Source organism: Microtus pennsylvanicus, chromosome 2, assembly GCF_037038515.1.
Source record: "Microtus pennsylvanicus isolate mMicPen1 chromosome 2, mMicPen1.hap1, whole genome shotgun sequence".
NCBI classification, from domain to species: domain Eukaryota; kingdom Metazoa; phylum Chordata; class Mammalia; order Rodentia; family Cricetidae; genus Microtus; species Microtus pennsylvanicus.
In genome coordinates this window covers 99,113,051-99,131,054 of record NC_134580.1, presented here as the reverse complement: position 1 = coordinate 99,131,054, position 18,004 = coordinate 99,113,051, and the positions used below count along the sequence as shown (strand labels likewise).

Below are 18,004 nucleotides of genomic sequence, written 5' to 3'. Positions count from 1 at the left end.
TTTGACCCCAGCACTCAGGAGGCAGACTGGTGGGTCTCTGTGAGTACCTGGACGACCTGGGTTGTATAGTGAGTTCCAGGACTATGTAGTTCCAGGACCTTGTCTCAAAAAAAACCAAACAAGAGACTTTTCCAGAAAGGAATTTATTCAATAATTCTCTTGAAAATAGTGCTATTGCTCTGACTTGTCTTCATGGTGTTAGTCTTACATAGTTATTGACCATTGGTTTTATAGCCATGCTATATAGTTTTTCAGCTATTTGTGATGTAGAATTGAAAAGGAACCTGTAATCATGCATTCTGAGAAATATATAATTGAAGTTTGGCAGATTGTCACCGATTGCTGGAGATAGTCTGGCTTTGTATTCCAAGTTGGCCTTCAAGGTCCTCCTGTCTCAGCCATCGGATGTGTGTTATAGTGCTCATTTCAGGATTTGGTGTTTTAAAACATTTATCTCAGCCAGGCAGTGATGACACACACCTTTAATCCCAGCACTCAGGAGGCAGAGACTGGTGGGTCTCTGTGAGTTCGAGGCCAGCCTGGTCTACAAGAACTAGTTCAAGGCATGTTTCAAAGCTACAGAGAAAACCTGTCTTAAAAAAAAATCAAAAACAGGCCGGGCGGTGGTGGCGCACACCTTTAATCCCAGCACTCGGGAGGCAGAGGCAGGCGGATCTCTGTGAGTTCGAGACCAGCCTGGTCTACAAGAGCTAGTTCCAGGACAGGCTCCAAAACCACAAAGAAACCCTGTCTCGAAAAACCAAAAAAAAAAAAAAAAGAAAATCAAAAACAAACAAACAAAAACACCAACCCATTTATCTCGAAAAACCAAAACCAAATAAAACATTTATCTCACAGTGTCTGTGGGTCACCATTTTGAGTATAATCCAAATGGCAACACATTCAGAATGTGTTATGTGAGGTAGTCAGGGTAGGCTGCAACCATCTTGGGATAAGGCAGGGGAAGGATCCAAATTTGTTCTGATGGCTGATAGAAGGTTCTTTCTTGTGAGTTGTTAAACTCACGACAGTTCCTTGCTAGTAGTGATACCTGCTTTTTACAGAAGCTGCTTTCATTCTCTGCCAGGTGGTCCTTCCCATGGAGTTATAGGCGGATGCTGCATGGCGGCAAGCAAACAGGGAGAGATAGCGAGCAATTCTCTTTCCTCACTTTGGCTACGTTCTTTTAATTAGAGGCTAGAAACTAGATCCAGCCAAGCCCTCAAGGGAGGAAAGTGACCAAAGTCAGGAGGTAGAGATAATTGGGAGCTATTTTAGAAGTCTCTTCACAGCCAGATCGTGGTGGCACACACCTTTAATCCCAGCACATGGAGGTGAGACAGGCAGATCTCTGTGTTTTTGAGGACAGCCTGATCTACAGAGTGAGTTCCAGGACAAGAGGGACTAGATGGTGAAACCCTGTCTTGAAAAAACAAGCAGCCGGTTGTGGTGGCGCACGCCGGTAGGATTTGCTGAAGGAGGCAGAGGCAGGAGGATCACGAGTTCGAGGCCAGCCTGGGCTACACATTTGCCGGGCTGTGGTGGCGCACGCTTTTAATCCCAGCACTTGGGAGGCAGAGGCAGGCGGATCTCTGTGAGTTCGAGACCAGCCTGGTCTACAGAGCTAGTTCCAGGACAGACTCCAAAGCCACAGAGAAACCCTGTCTCGAAAAACCAAAAAAAAAAAAAAAAAAAAAACACCAAACAAACAAAACAACAACAACAAAAAAAGCCAAGCAAAAAAGCTGCTTCATTTGGTTTGGTTATCATTTAAGGATTCCAGGTTTTCTGCTTTTTTGTACGTGAGTATTCTTAGATTAATTTAAATAATTAGTAATTTCCAAGTTCTGAAGAACTCTGCTGGCAATACCATTTTATTTCATGAGATAATAGAAATTGTTCTCTATAGTATTATCTAATAATCTCATTTAAAATGTAAATTTGTGGACTTTTTTTTTATATATATAGAGGTTGTCCTCTGCCTTCCAAGTTCAGGGATTATGGGTGTGTACCACCATTCTCTAGTTAAACTTTACTTTTTGTTATGGTAAAGTATACATATTTGCCTTAAGCATTTTGAAGTAAACAATTCAATGTTAAGTATATTTGTTAATTAACTTTTTACCTCAAACTGGATCTTTTTCCCTCTCTCAGAATTGTAAAACCAGTAAGATCAAGTGCCTATTGAAAGAGACTCACTCTTGGCTAAGAAGAGAAGTAGGAAATAGGTTGGTATTGCTTATACTTAGGAATCCTGAGAGGGGATTGCTAGAAATAGATGTTACATTTTTTTCAGTTACATTGATTTATTAGTGGGATGTGCGCATGTGCTGCTGTCCGTGTGTGGTAGTCGGAGGACAACTGGCAGGAGTCGGTTTTCTCCTTCTACCACGTCGGTCCTGGCAATCCAGCTCAAGTCATTGGGCCTGGCTGTAACTACAAAGTCATCTTGTTGGCCCAAAGATCAAGTCGATTATTGTTTTTGACCAGATATCTTTTGGAAAACCTGTAAGGTCTTCATTACCTCCAAGTTCTTTTTACTTTCTTTTTCTTGTTTGTTTGTTTTTCAAGACAGGGTTTCTCTGTAGCTTTGAGCCTGTCCTGGAACTAGCTCTGTAAACCATGCTGGCCTTGAACTCACAGAGATCCGCCAGCCTCTGCCTCCCAAGTACTGGAATTAAAGGTGTGCGCCCCTACTGCCCAGCTTTACTTTTCTTTTGGAGGCCAGAAGAGGGCATCAGATTCTCCGGAGCTGGAATTACAGATGATTATTAGCTGCCATTTGGGTGCTAGGAAATGAAAACACACGCACACACACTAAACAAACAAATAAATAAAAATCAAACCACATATGAGAGAAACTGTCTTTCAGAGTCTGGATAGATCCTCATGTAGCCATTAGCCTTGCACTTGATATGTAGCCGAGGGTTGTCTTTGGTGTTGTCTGGGCAGAGTTGAGTGACTGACAGTATATGTCTGCTTTCTGGCCCTTTACTGAAAGTCTGCCTACAGTTATGAAGAATCATTTCATTGCTTTTGGACTTAACTTCCATTTTCTTTTCTCTTTTAAATAAAATTAATTAGTTTAATCTACTCAACATTTGCCTCCCTTTTACACAGAAGGCAGCACACTATAAACTTGTTTCTTTATCTAATCTTTCTGTTAACAGTATTTGAATTAGGAAGACATTTCAACTGGTAAAGTACTGCCTCTTAAACACAGGTCCTTTGTTTGATAACCAGACCTCACATAAAAATGCTGGGCGTATGGTTCTTTCCTTGTGTCCCCACCACTGGGGAGTCAGAAACAAGAATGGGGCTTGCTGGCAAGCTAGTCTAGCCTAATCAGTGAGTTCCAGGCCAGTGGAAGACTGTCTCAAAGGTAATGTTCCTGAGTGTCTTAGTTAGGGTCACTGTTGCTGTGATGAAACACCATGACCACAGCCATGTGGGGAGGACAGGGCTTATTTAGTTTATGCTTCCACATCACTGTTCATTACCAGAGGAAGTCAGGCAGCAACTCAAGCAGGGCAGGAATCTAGAGCTAGGGGTTGATACAGAGGACATGGAGGAGTGTTGCTTACCTCATGCTCCTCATTGTTTGCTCAGCCTGCTTTCTTAGCCAGGACCACCAGCCAAGGGATAGCACCACCCACAATGGTCTGGGCCCTCCCCCATCAATCACCTAATAAGAAAATGCCTATAAGCTTGCCTACAACTAACTGGGTCTTATGGAGGCATTTTCTCAACTGAGGCTTCTTCCTTTTTGATGACTCTATCTTGTGTCAGGTTGACAAAAAACTAGCCAGCACACTGAGGATGACATCCAAGGTTGTTTTCTGGCCTCCACGCCTGCAACACATTAAAAAGTCACTCTAATATTTTTCTCTCTTATTCATGGAGTAAGTATGCTCTTTATTTTCTACAGGTATACTATTCTTTTACTGTTTTTCTTTTAAAAAACAGTATCATGATAGCATTTTGTCACAGCCTTTTTGCCTACATAATGAATCTCTATGCATTTGAAGTGCATCTTCAAGTTTAGATCTCGGTGAGATTTCTTAGCAGGTAAAGTTGCTAACTGCCAGTCCTGACAACTTGAGTTCAGTCACCAGAACCCACATGGTAAAAGCACAGAAGTCACTATTGCAAGTTATCAACTTCACTTGAACATGTATCAACACACACACACACACACACACACACACACACACACACACACACACACACACATACACACAGACACATGAGTGTAAAATGAATGAATGTAATAAATATTAAATGTTAATTAGCTCTGATGATATTAAATTGTATTCTAAATCTGTTAAACTGCAAGCTATTGCCAAGTCTGGTAGCATATGCCTGTGATACAGTTGAGGCTGAGCAGGAGAACCACAAGTTCCAAGCCTTCTTGGGTTACAGAGTGAGTTCAACACAGGTCTGAACAATTTGAGACCCTGTCTCAAAAAAGTAAAAAGAAGGCTAAGGATATAGCTTAGTGGTAAGGCCTTGTTTAACATGCACGGGGCCCTAGGTTTAAAACTGTAAAGTGTTGTAAATGGCTACCTTGTCTTTTTCTCTGGCAGTGTGTGTACTCAGGGTACTGGTCTGTCTGGGTCAGTGAGCACTGACCGTCATGCTCCTTCAGTTATGTAACCATGTGCACTGTGTCTTTGTGATGGCTGGTCCACTGTACTGGAAAGATCATGTATGTTACACAGTTTTTGGAATGTAGATATAGGGATCCCCTGCCCTTCTGAGGAAGCAACATAATTAGTGTATAGGATCAATAGACTTCTTGAGATGAGAATGTTATTTGTGTGTTAATTAGCTCTGCTGCTGCTTTTTTTTTCTTTTGTTTTAGATTAAATGGAAACCACCCTTGGGAGCTAGATGCCTGTGTAGCTGTTATACCACGTCAGTGTTTTGCAATGAGTGGGGGAGGAGAGCAGCCAGACATCCTCAGTGTTGGAATCTTGGTCAAAGAACGATGGAAAGTGGTGAGTATAGAATGGAGACAGGAAAGTGGGGGGTGGAGGGGCAATCATATGGGGTGGTATGTTTTGGTATGCTGATAGAAGTAACATTTCTAAAGGACTAATACCTATGTTTTTTATTCACCTAAAACAGGTATTTTAATTTTTATTCATTTTTTTGTTTTTTTGAAACAGGGTTTCTCTTGTGTGTAACAATCCTGGCTGCCCTGGAACTCACTTTGTAGACCAGGTTTGCCTCAAATTCAGAGACCCGCCTGCCTCTGCCTCCTGAGTGCTGGGATTAAAGGTGTGCACCACCACCGCCCGGCTTGACTTTTGTTCATATGAGTAAGTTTTGGTTATGCTGTAATTCTTAAGTTTGCTTCATAAGTTCTAAATTTTTCTAACTTTCTGTAGCTAATATTATAAATAAAAGTGCTTGAGCAAAGAACAAATTAAAAAGAATTTGAAAGTGCAGTAAACTGCACTTTTTCTTCTACAACACTATTAAGAAAATTTCTAGTTTGGTTGTGGTAGCACGTACCTTTAATCTCAGACAGATGGATCTCTGTGGGTTCCAGGCCAGCATGGTCTACAGAGTGAGTTCCAGGCCAACCAGAACTACACTGAGAAACCCTGTCTTTAAAAAGAAAGAAAACAAGGAGGAAAGGAGGAAGAAAAGAAGAAAAGAGAAAACCTCTAAGTACACACAAAAACAGACATATGATAAATTGCTGTGTGCTTAGCCTACACTTAGTTTCTGGTTAGGATATATAATCTTGTTTCTTCTCCTAGAGTATTTTGAATAGTTCTTACATCAGTGTGTATCTATAAAGAAAGATAAGGACTTATTTTTCAAAATTATTCACTTATAAAAGTTTTTACTTTTTTTTATGATAGTAGCAGGATCAGATTCAAGGTGATTGATTCTGTTACATAGACTTAGAGACCAGGGTGGTTAGGCACCTTTTGGAAAGGAAAAGGGTAGAGGAAAGGTTGGTGAAGGAGAAAAGAGACAGAGAAAGAGAGAGTGAAGAAAAAGAGAAGGAAGTGTGAATTTAGTCCAAAGTAGTATCTTATGCCTGTAGTCCCAGTACTGAGGAGACTGAATTTGAAGCTATCCTGAACTGTTGGTAGGTCCCAGGTCAGCCTGGGTCACAGTGTGAAACCGTCTCACAGAAGGGAGCAGGTGCTGGAGGGTGGGCAACAGCTCTTGCTGCTCTTGCAGAGGACCCAGGTTCAGTTCCCAGCACCCACATAGTGACTAACAAGTGTCTGTAACTCTAGTTCCAGAGGATCTGATGCCATCTGCCATCTTCTGATGCTCACATGGTACATATACATTCATGCAGACAAAACACCATACACATAAAATATAAACATCTAAACGTAAATGAAGCAAAATGAGTCAGTCAATAAAAGCACTTGCCTCCAAGCTTGACGACCTGAGCTCTGTCCCAGGATTCCCACATGGTGGAAGGAGAGAATTGACTCCTGGAAGTTGTCTTTTGACTAACACATGTGCACCTTGGCCTGCACATAGCCAGTGCATGCCTGTGTGGACACACACAGACATACTAATAAAAAATTGTGATATGTTTTAGTCCATTGTAGTTATTATCCTTAGAGATTTTTAGATTGTCTTCATCTGATTAAGGGGATACCCATTAAGAAGCCTCCAGAATTCTGTCTTAGTTGCTTTTCTATTGGTATGATAAATAAATCACCATGACCAAAGCAACTTATAAAAGAAATCGTTTAATTGGGCTTACTGTTTCAGAAGGTTAGAGATCATGATGACACAACAGAATGTGGTGTCAAGGACAGCTGAGATCCCATATCTTGGTGTGATACACAGGCAGGCAGCGAGAAGCACACTGAGAGTGTATTGAGCCTTTTGAAACCTTAAAATACCCCACCTCCTTCAATAAGGCCAAACCTCTAAATCCTTCTCAAACAGTTCCACCAACTAGAGAGAGACCAGATATTCAAAAGTGTGAACCTATGGAGAGTATTCTCATTCAGACTATCACATTTGAATTTGAACTAAATGCAAATTCAAAAATCCCCATACTCTCTTAAAGTCTCAATACCATTTTAAAGTCTGAAGTCCAAATCTCTTCTGAGACTCAAGGCAATCTCTTAACATCTTAAAAAATCAAAAAGCAAATTACATACTTAGAAAATGCAGTGGCACAGAATATACATTACCATTCCAAAAACCAAGCACTCAAGACTGACAAGCAGGAGACAAAGAGTGCACACTGGGAATGATGGGATCTTTTTGAAGCCTTGAAGCCTGTGCCTGTGGCACCCCTCCTCCAACAAGGCCTTATCTCCTAATCTTTCCCAGACACTCCCACCAACTAGAAATCAAGCATTTAAATATATGAACCTTTGGGGGCCATTCTTATTCAGACCACCATAGGTTCTAATAGGCCTTTAGTTTGTTTTATGTCAATGTTTGGTGTTTTGAAATAAGATCTCACTGTGTAGCCCAGCTGGCTTTCAGCTGAGTCCTGCTGTCTCAGCAGCAGCCTTCCAAATACTGGAGTTCTAGGTGTGCGCTAGCTCCTTGCAGTCCTCTGGTGCTGGGGGGGCCCTAGGCCTCCCACTGGCTAGGCAAGCCCTCGTTCACTGAGATACAGACCCTGCTTCTCCCCAACAGTCCTTTAATGTCTTTCTTGTCCTAGAACTGGAATATATCCTCTGACAACTTAATTAAGGACTTTTTAAAAATAATTATCTTTAATGTTAATCAGTGTTTTGTCAACTAAAGTTTTCTTAGACTAACAGGTTTAATTGTTTTAGCATTTCTCTAAATCTACTAATAGGAGACTCTTTAGGGAAAAAAAGTTTTTTTGTTTTAATTTTTTTTAAATTTATTTATTTATTTATTATGTATACAATATTCTGTCTGTGTGTATGCCTACAGGCCAGAAGAAGCACCAGACCTCATTACAGATGGTTGTGAGCCACCATGTGGTTGCTGGGAATTGAACTCAGAACCTTTGGGAGAGCAGGCAATGCTCTTAACCACTGAGCCATCTCTCCAGCCCCCGAAAAAAAAAGTTTTTCAGTGGCTTTAAATGTTTTTATTGCAGTCAAGCATGGTGGCGCACACCTTTAATCCCAGCACTCAGAAGACAGAGGTATAACATTAGGGCTTGCTTTGGGCACCATTTTGTAACATGAGGGCCGGGCTTGCCCGGGTTTTTGTCTGCCCAGAGAAAATCACACAGAGTCTACATTAGATTATAAACTCATTGGCCCATTAGCTCAGGCTACTTATTAGCTCTTGTAGTTTATATTAACCCATTATTCTTATCTATGTTAGCCACATGGTTTGGTACCTATCTCAGCGGGACAGGTCACATCTTGCTTCTTCCGTGGTCTGGGCTAGACTGCGAGGACGAGCTTCCTTCTTCCCAGAAAATTCCTGTTCTCGTCGCCCTGCCTCTACTTCCTTCTGGTTGACCTACCTGTACTTCCTGTCTGGCCAATCAGCATTTATTTAAAACATGATTGACAGAATACAGACAATTCTCCCACACCACTGCAGACAATCTCTGTGAGTTTGAGGCCAGCCTAGTTTTACAGAATGAGTTCCAGAACAGCCACGACTGTTACACAGAGACACAGAGAAACCCTGTCTCAAAAAAAAAAAGAGTACTACAATAAGTATTGATTATTCTTCAATAAAATAAGGTTACAGCATGGTGAGGTGACACACGCAAGTAGTATCAGCACTCAGGAGCCTGGGGAAGGAGTATTGTGAGTTCAAGACCAGCCTCAGCCAGGTGTAGTGGTGCACGCCTTTAATCCCAGCATTGGGGAGGCAGAGGCAGGAGGATCTCAGTGCGTTAGAGGCCAGCCTGGTTTATATAGGGAGCTCTGGGACAGCCAGGGCTATGTAGAGAGACTCTGTCCCAGAAAACAAACAAAAAGACCAGACTGAGCTACATAGTGAGATCCTTTCTTTAAAAACTAAACACACGATTAGAAATGTAGCTCAGGGCCGTTAAAGGCTAGGCTCACAGCCAAAAATAGGAGTTCGGTTCCCAGCATCCACGACTGTCCCTGCAGGTACTTAAAAAGAAAAAGAAAGAAATGTAGCTCAGATGCCTGACAGATAGTTCAATGGTTAAGGGTATGTGCTGTCAAGCCTGAAATCCTGAGTTCTATTCCTGATGCCCTGACAGTGAAGGGGAGAAAATAGACAGAACAGAACAGAGATAACTTCTCCAGGTTGTCCTCTGACCTCTAAATATTTCATGGCTGCTGCATGCACACATAGACACAAAATAAATTTTTTCAAAATATTTATTTATTTATTATATATGCAATATTCTATCTGTATGTATGCCTACAGGCCAGAAGAGGGCACCAGACCTCATTACAGATGGTTGTGAGTCACCCTGTGGTTGCTGGGAATTGAACTCAGGACCTTTGGAAGAGCAGGCAATGCTCTTAACCACTGAGCCATCTCTCCAGCCCCACAAAATAAATTTTTAAAGAAAGCAGTGAGGAATACTAAACAGGATCTGCCTTCTGTGGTGAGGATACCAAACAAGATCTGCTTTCGGTGGCTCCTTTGTCCTGACAACTACAGCAGATGGGTTGTGGAACTTGTCCCCCACATTTGGGAGGAGGATGGCATTTTGTAAGGATTCTTAAATTGTTTTTATTTTGTTTTGTTTTGTTTGTTTTGTTTTTTCAAAACAGGGTTTCACTGTGTAGCTCTGACTGTCCTGGAACTCAGAACAGTTCTGTAGACCAGGCTATCTTCAAACTCAGAAATCAGCTGGCCTCTGCCTCCTGAGTGCTGGAATGACTGCCCTGCTAGAATTCGTAATTGTTAAGGATGGCATCTATGTGCACACACACACGCATGGTGTGTTAATATCCACAGCCATAGGTTAATCATCTTATTTTGCCTATAGTTTTATAGATTAGGAATTAGGAATGAGGGTTTAAGAGAAAGCTCATTCAGTAAAGTGCTTGCCACACAATTGAGGGCCCTGAGTGATCTTCAGCATCCATACAAAAAAACTGGACCGGGAAGATTTACAGCTGTTAAAGTACTTGTCTCACAAAAGAGGACCTGCTGGGTGCTGTGGTGCTTGAGAGGTGGAGGCAGAGGCAGGAGGCCACCGTGGGGCTCACTGGCCTGTCAACTTAGCCTGACCAGTGAACCCTGTCCCCAGTGAGAGACCCTGTCTCAAAAATCACAAGCTTATTAACCTGCATACACTTTCACTTGCATGAGTGTACACACACACACACACACACACACACACACACACACACACACACACTAGGGACAAGTTTACCTGGGTGGCTTGGCCATTAGCTCTGGCAAGATTGGTTGTGCCAGAGACTATTTCTGTGTGGCTTCTTTACTCCCTGACCTGACGCCTTGGGCTTGTTAGCACTCCCATTCTCCCACTTTGGTAGCTCATTTTGTTTGGAATCTCCTGTGCCTATGACTTCTGAAGATAACCACACTTTCTATATTTGGTTTGCTTTTTTAGAGACAAGATATAGAATCTACCAGGCTGCTTAAGGTTTCTCTTCAGAGCAGGCATATTGTCATTGTTCTTTTCTGTTGGTTAATCGGTCTTAAGAGCTACATATATTTAAGAAGGTGGGAAAACAGACCCTATAGCTTTAATTTTATTTTTAATTTTTGCCAGTGCTGGAGATTGAACACAGTGCTTTGTATATATGCCTAGACAAGAAACCCTCTACCACTGAATTATATTACCAGACCCTAACTTTTCACAGGGGAGTGTCAGGGTCACAATTCCTTGTTCACTATGAAAGTCTTCTGTACCTAACATTAAAGAAGAGGAGGATAGGTGCTGAACAGATGGCTCAGAGGTTAAGAGCACTGGTTGCTCTTCCAGAGGTCCTGAGTTCCCAGCAACCACATGATAGCTCACAACCATCTGTAATGAGATCTGGTACCCTCTTCCAGCATGGAAGCATACATGCAGGCATAATGTATATATACATAATAAATAAAAAAGTAAATAAATCTTTTTTAAAAACAGAAGGATGAGAGAGAATGTAGTGGATATATTTAATGTATGTGCCTTTAGCATACTATATTACTTGTGACTTTGTTTTTACCTCAGAACTAAAGAAGATATTATAAGGTTTTGTCAAAGTTAAACAAATTACTGTTCTACTAAGGACCCAATATAGATTTAAAAAAAATTCTGTCATTTATTTGAAATTATTTTGTGTATCAAATAATAAGCCATCGGGGGCTGGAGAGATGGCTCAGTGGTTAAGAGCATTGCCTGCTCTACCAAAGGTCCTGAGTTCAATTCCCAGCAACCACATGGTGGCTCACAACCATCTGTAAAGAGGTCTGGCGCCCTCTTCTGGCCTTCAGGCATATACACAGACATAATATTGTATACATACTAAATAAATAAATAAATATTAAAAAAAACAAATAATAAGCCATCAATCAAAATAATAAAGACATACCCTTAGTACTTACTATGTTTTGTTTGTTTGTTTGCTTTGAAGCAGAGTCTTATGTTGTTCTGCTTGTCCCTGAATACCTAGGCTAAGGTACCCTCCCAGCTTTCTCTTTCAGAGCAGCCAAGTTTTTTTTTTTTTTTTTTTTTTTTTAGTTTTTCGAGACAGGGTTTCTCTGTGGCTTTGGAGCCTGTCCTGGAACTAGCTCTGTAGACCAGGCTGGTCTCGAACTCACAGAGATCCGCCTGCCTCTGCCTCCTGAGTGCTGGGATTAAAGGCGTGCGCCACCATCGCCCGGCTTTGTTTTTTTTTTTTCTAAATATTTATTTATTATGTATACAATATTCAATCTGTGTGTGTTTGCAGACCAGAAGAGGACAGCAGACCTCGTCACAGACGGTTGTGAGCCACCATGTGGTTGCCGGGAATTGAACTCATGACCTTTGGAAGAGCAGGCAATGCTCCCAACCACTGAGCCATCTCTCCAGCCCCTTTGTTTTGTTTTTTGAGACAGGGTTTCTCTGTGTATCCCTGGCTGTCCTGGAACTCTCTCTCTCTGTAGACCAGGCTGGCCTTGAACTCGCAGAGATCTGCTTGCCTCTGCCTCTGGGGTGCTGGGATTAGAGGCATGAACCACCACTGCCTGGTTTTAGTTTTTAAACTTACATTAGGTTTTATTTAGTGGATAACATACAAAGAATCACAAGTACCAGCTAGAGCCCTACAAAGAGCAGCACACTTCACTGCATAGATCTGGCACCTGGTTCTATCCCATGCTCACCCTGTAGTTCCTTAACTTACTCCTTCTTATCACCAAACAAATTTAAAATGACTGTGGCTTAAACACACAAAACAACCTTTGTAAATAAGCTGTAATTATATAGTTTGGACTTTGTTTAGCACTGTGTAAAGAAGAAGGTTAAGTGACCTCTCCTTGAAGAAGCCTCCTTCTGTCGAGTGAGACAGGACAGCAGCTGTGGGAAGTTAAGCAACACGAAATTGGATTTGGTGTGCACTTCTGTAGTCCTAGCACATGGGTGGTGCAGGCAGGAATATCAAGAGTTCAAGATCACTATTGGAGGCCAACCTGGATGAAAATCCAGTTTACCCAGCATCGTGTGGGATGCCTTTTTGGCTAGTCTGGTCTACATAGTGAGTTCCAGAACAGCCAGGGCTGCAGAATAGAGACTTTGTCTCTGAACAATAGAAAGTTACTCCACAAACTTAAAAGTCAGTGATAAGCTAAGGTATGGCCGGATAAAATTGTTAATTGAAAAAGTAAACAAATAATTTTCATAGAAATTCAGATGATAAATTGGCCTAAGGGGCTGGGCGTGTAATTCAGACCAGGCTATGCACCTGATGTGCACCACAAGAAGAAAGGGAAGGAGGACTAGAGCATAGATAAGGGCATCAGTGAGAATGCCAGTGGAGAGTAAGCAGGGCATGACAAGAGCATGGGCTTCTTGGAAGGTTTAGGATTTGGGGCCTCATGTGTTTAGTAATGACTCCCTACATTACCTTGCATTAGGTTCCAAATGTTTGCTTATATTATAAGAAGAAATGGCTTCAGGAAGTGGAGAACTGGTTTCTTGCTGCATCTTGCATAAAGTATATCACCCACCCCAGATTTTCAGAGCCCTTTACAGGTCTAATTGTGACTAGCTTTCAGAACCTGTTTATGATACTCAAATATTCTGATGTTCTCCAATTAAGTTAGCATTTAAAGTGTTTGATGAAAGCAATTAAGTTGATTACAGCTTATTATTTGAAGTGTAGATGTATAGTAGTGTTTGCTGTCTGAGATCGTGTAGAACCGCTCTTTGCTTGTTGTGTGGATCCTGTTAGTCCTGCCTCAGAGAGGAGAATGAACTGGATGCTAGCTACTCATCCCATTCTTCAGCCTTCCTCCTTACCTATAGACCAGATTGGTTCTATATAAGATATTAAATGGCAAAAAGATTTCATTGATTAAAAAGTCTGCAAATGAAATTAGATTTGACTAATATGGCTATTGAATGGTATTTATAGGAGTTGATTCTTTTGGATACTGGGGTTTTTCTTTTTGACAATTTCGATGCTAGGTGTAGACCTTTAATAATTGTTTACAACTGAAATAATTTAATCATTTCTGTAGACAAATCTAGGAAATGTTGATATTATCTCCAGGCAATTGTTTTCCTCTTGCTGTATAAATAATTTAACAATATTGAAATCATTTATTATAAAATAGGACTAGTAAAATTACATGTTTTCTAAGTGTAAACGTGAGTTGGCTTCCAATTAGAATCTTTGCATAATTTTGAATGTGTTCTTGTTTTGTTTTCTGCGCAGTTAAGAAAGATTGGGGGTGGGGGCTTTGGAGAAATTTACGATGCCTTGGACATGCTCACCAGGGAAAATGTGGCACTGAAGGTGGAGTCAGCTCAGCAGCCAAAGCAAGTCCTGAAGATGGAGGTTGCCGTGTTAAAGAAACTGCAAGGTAAGCTTGTCAAATGACATGCAGAGAAGTTTTGTATGACGGTCTTAATTGCTCTAATCTTCCCTTGTTAAATTCTCTATACTAATGGACTGCTCTGGTGTCAGTGAGGTATAAACATGCTGAGTATGTTTGTGTTGAAAGCTTTGTTATGTAATAGAAATATGCGATTGTTAAGAGTAATTGGGGTTTGGGGCTAATTCCTCTTCATGGTAAGGATGAGAGATAGATAATTAGAGTCACCCCACTACTTTAGAAAATGTTATTCTAAATCTGCTATGGTAACATTTGAATCTTCCTTTGAACCAATCATAAAATACCTCTGAGACATTTCTTCATTTGCCTTTGTATGTTAAACATTCTTGAATCTTATCATGGAAGCTATCTTCAAATCATACTGCAGGATGGATTAAAAATGCTAAGTAAGGCTTTGTGTGTTCTCATTAACTTTAGTTTCAGAGCATAGCTTATCATATTTGAAGTTCATCTTACTACTATTCAAGTACCTATATTTTTTCTATAATGAAAAATCATTTTTTTCTGACTTCAAATAGTCATGCAAACCCCTGAATGTGTTGATAATGTCTCATTATCTCTGTCTTTAATATGGTATTACTAATATCAAAGATACATAAGGTTGATGACTAATTTGTTCTTTGTTCTAAGATTTTCAGTTGTGCAAGTTTCTCTACCAGTTGTTTAATTGGATTGTGATGTCATGCTAATAAAATAAATTTTCGAAGTTGATTTTAGCTCAGATTTAGCTTTCCCATGGCACAGTACATTAGGAAGATAGTAGATCACTCAGCCCTAATTGTCACTGCTAAAAAACAAAGAATCAGAAAAGGAAAAACAGAAAAGGATGGCTCTTTCATTCCTCCCCTCCCATCCCCCCCCCCCCCCGTTTTTTCTCAAGTCATTGTAGAAGCCATAGGGAAGTGCTGCTGGGATTGCCTCCCCAGGGCTGCACAGAGCCTGTGGTCTCCTCTAATACTGGCTGCACCCACAGGGGCACAGATACTGGCAGAGCTCTTCCTGGTCAGTGTCACTTCACCATCCTCTGTCCTTGGCGCCAGGGCGTGTCCTGTGAGCTTCAGCTCTTTCAGGGCTTCTCCTAGCTACTTTGGCCTTGATTTGCTTAGGATGCGTGTGATAAAGTTTAAAGATAAGTCTAATACCTTTTATAGGTAAAACTGTTAGACATTGTACTCTTCTTTTCAGTTTGTCATTTAAAAGTTACTGTCTAAATGTCTTTCTTGTCTGCTCAGACCTATATGAACCCTGTTCCTCAGAACTTCTTACTTTCCACAAATGAATAGGTTTTTAGTTTTCTGGTCTATATTTCAATGAGGTCGTCCTTGACCCTCTTGTTTTGGCTTCTTTTTTTGGTTTTTCGAGACAGGGTTTCTCTGTAGCTTTGGAGCCTGTCCTGGAACTAGCTCTTGTAGACCAGGCTGGCCTCGAACTCCCAGAGATCCGCCTGCCTCTGCCTCCCGAGTGCTGGGATTAAAGGCGCGCGCCACCACTTCCCGGCTTGTTTTGGCTTCTTAATGTAAGCCTCCTGCATACTTTGTTTAGCACCTTGTTGTTGTTGTTGATAATGCTCGGCATCTGGACCATTGGGGACATTTTTGTGGTGCTGAGCTATTCTTACTTTGCTGGTGGCATGAGGTGGCACGGAGTGACTCCAGTATGTAAGAAAACTGGAGGCTGACTTCTTATGAGATTAGTCTCCTGTATCCCAGACCGACTGACTTATGGTTGCTAAGGATGGCCTAGAGCTTCTGATCTTCCTGTTTCCCACCTCCTAAGTGATGAGATTACAGATGAATGCTACTATACCTGGCTGACCATGGCAAAAAAAAAATAAAATAAAATAAAAGAAGCATCTCTGGCTAGAGCTGACAGCAGCCCTAAACTGTAGGCACAAACATAGTTGTTTAGAGGGTAGATTGGCATATCATATCCATTTAGCAAAACTACAAGAGTATCTTCCCCATTAAGGTTTATCACCTTCATAGCCAGCCACAGGCTTTGACCTAAAGTACCAGATGTAAGTGGCATTAACTCCAGTCTAAAGTTTGTTACATAACACAGTTCTTGAGAAAATAATTATAAAAAGGAAGCCTCGTAACAGACTTGCCAGTGTTGCAGTGGTGGTCTCAGTTTGCCTGGCCAGTTGGTAATATTGCACCCAGGGTCCACCTCTGAGTAAGACTGAGGATGACAGTTCTCTCCTGGCAGCCTACCTGGCTCCTTCTGGTAGTGTGAAGGCTACCTAGCAGGGATGAAGCTTTCCAGCCCAGTCTGGCTTGATTTTTTCTGTATCTTGTCCCCAAAGCTAGTGACATCTTCGACAATAAGGGTTTGCCATCTAGTTCTAGTGGGCAGCTACCACTAGCAATAAGTTGTACTATTTTGGGGGTTTCAGGATCCTCCTTGACGAACAACTTTTCAGGAGGTAGCCTATCCCTGACACTGGAACTTTTATTTAATAATCATGGTTTCTGAGAACATCTCTATCCCCTCAAAACAGGAGAGGTTGTTATTCCATTGACATTACTTAAACTTTTACAAAAGATTAGTGTGCATGTGTGAGACCCAGAGAGAGCGGGGGAGGACAGGAGAGGGCATTGGATTCCCTAGAACTGGAGTTATAGGTAGTTGTAAGCCTCTTTATGTGGGCTCTGGGAACTGAATTCTAATCTGATGCAAGAGCAGAAAGCTTTCAACCATCATAAGCCTCATATAAGTTGTGGTTTTTGTTTTTCGAGACAGAATTTTTCTGTGTAGAGTTTCCAGGCTGTCCTGGAACTTACTCTATAGACAGGCTGGCCTTGACCTCAGAGATCTACCTGCCTCTGCCTCCTCAGTGCTGGGATTAACGTAGTGTGCCACCACCGCCTGAAAAGAAGCATTGGTATTCTTTGAAGGTCTGATAAAATTTACCAGTAAAACTATCTGAATCTTTTCTCCTTTTTAGTTGGGAGTTTTAAAATATCATTTCAGTCTCACTGTTTGTTATATATTTGTTTAGATTGTCTCATTTTGATTTAATTTGGCATGTCTTATTTTTGGACCCTAGAGTCCAATCACTGAGGAAGAGTCGCCCCAAGAGACCATCTCTCACACCACAGCTGCTGTAAAAGCATGAGGACTTTAATAATTCTGTCATGACAGGGTCTTTCAGCATTCTAGGAGCCAGAAAGACCCGGAATGGCTGGTACAGGCTATTTTTAAAGGAAAAAGTCACAGGAACAAGGGGAGTGTCTGGGGGTTGTTCTTTAACTATTATGATTGGCTTATTTAAAAGGGCTATTACCAATAATTGGCTGGAGAACAGTTGCCAGATCAGATGAGGTAAGGGGGAACATCTGAGGGCCACTTTGCCCCTTTCACAGGGACTGAGTCAAAACACCAGGAACTGAGTCAACACCTAAGGGTTATCTTGCCCCTATTCAGGGAGATGGAAAGTTCCCAACATCTCAGTACGTGCATGTGTAGCTGTTAGTCCTTGGTTCCCAGGGGAGGGGGAACATTACTGCTGAGAGGCCTCAAAATTGGCCTCAGAGTTGTCAGAAATGGCTTTAGAGTTATTTTAGAGTTCTACAGTATGCATCTAGAAATTAATTTTCTTAGACTTTCCAATTTATTGACATTATGATTTCAAGGGAAAATGTAGTGATATTCTGAATTTCATTGGTATCTGTTGCAATGACTCACCTTTCATCTCCAGTTGTATTAATTTACACCTTTATTTGATTATTTTGACTAAGAATTAACAATCTTGTTTATTTTTCAGTTAACCAACTTTTTGTTTCATTAAGTCATTGTATTTTGTTTGTTTCAATTTCATTAATTTCTTTTCTGATTATATTGATGTCTGTCTACTTATTTGAGATTTGACTTGTTCTTCTATTTCCAGGTCCCTTAGGTGTATCATTATTTATTTGAGAGTTCTCTGATTTCATAATGTCTTTTAGGATTACTTTCATTGTATCCCACAGTTTTGGTGTGTTGTGTTTTCATTTTTATTTGATATTAGGAATTTTTA

General features: G+C 41.1%; 1 protein-coding gene across 1 annotated transcript in view; it reads left to right on the top strand.

Annotated features, from left to right (window-relative positions):
• Ttbk2 (tau tubulin kinase 2) overlaps positions 1 to 18,004 on the top strand; it is a 131,379-nt gene that overhangs the window by 34,064 nt on the left and 79,311 nt on the right. Inside the window, exons 2-3 of the mRNA XM_075961899.1 lie at positions 4,865 to 5,000; positions 13,806 to 13,953. Of these exons, the coding sequence (XP_075818014.1) occupies positions 4,932 to 5,000; positions 13,806 to 13,953 (217 nt within the window). The 5' untranslated portion in view covers positions 4,865 to 4,931. The remainder of the gene's footprint in view (positions 1 to 4,864; positions 5,001 to 13,805; positions 13,954 to 18,004) is intronic.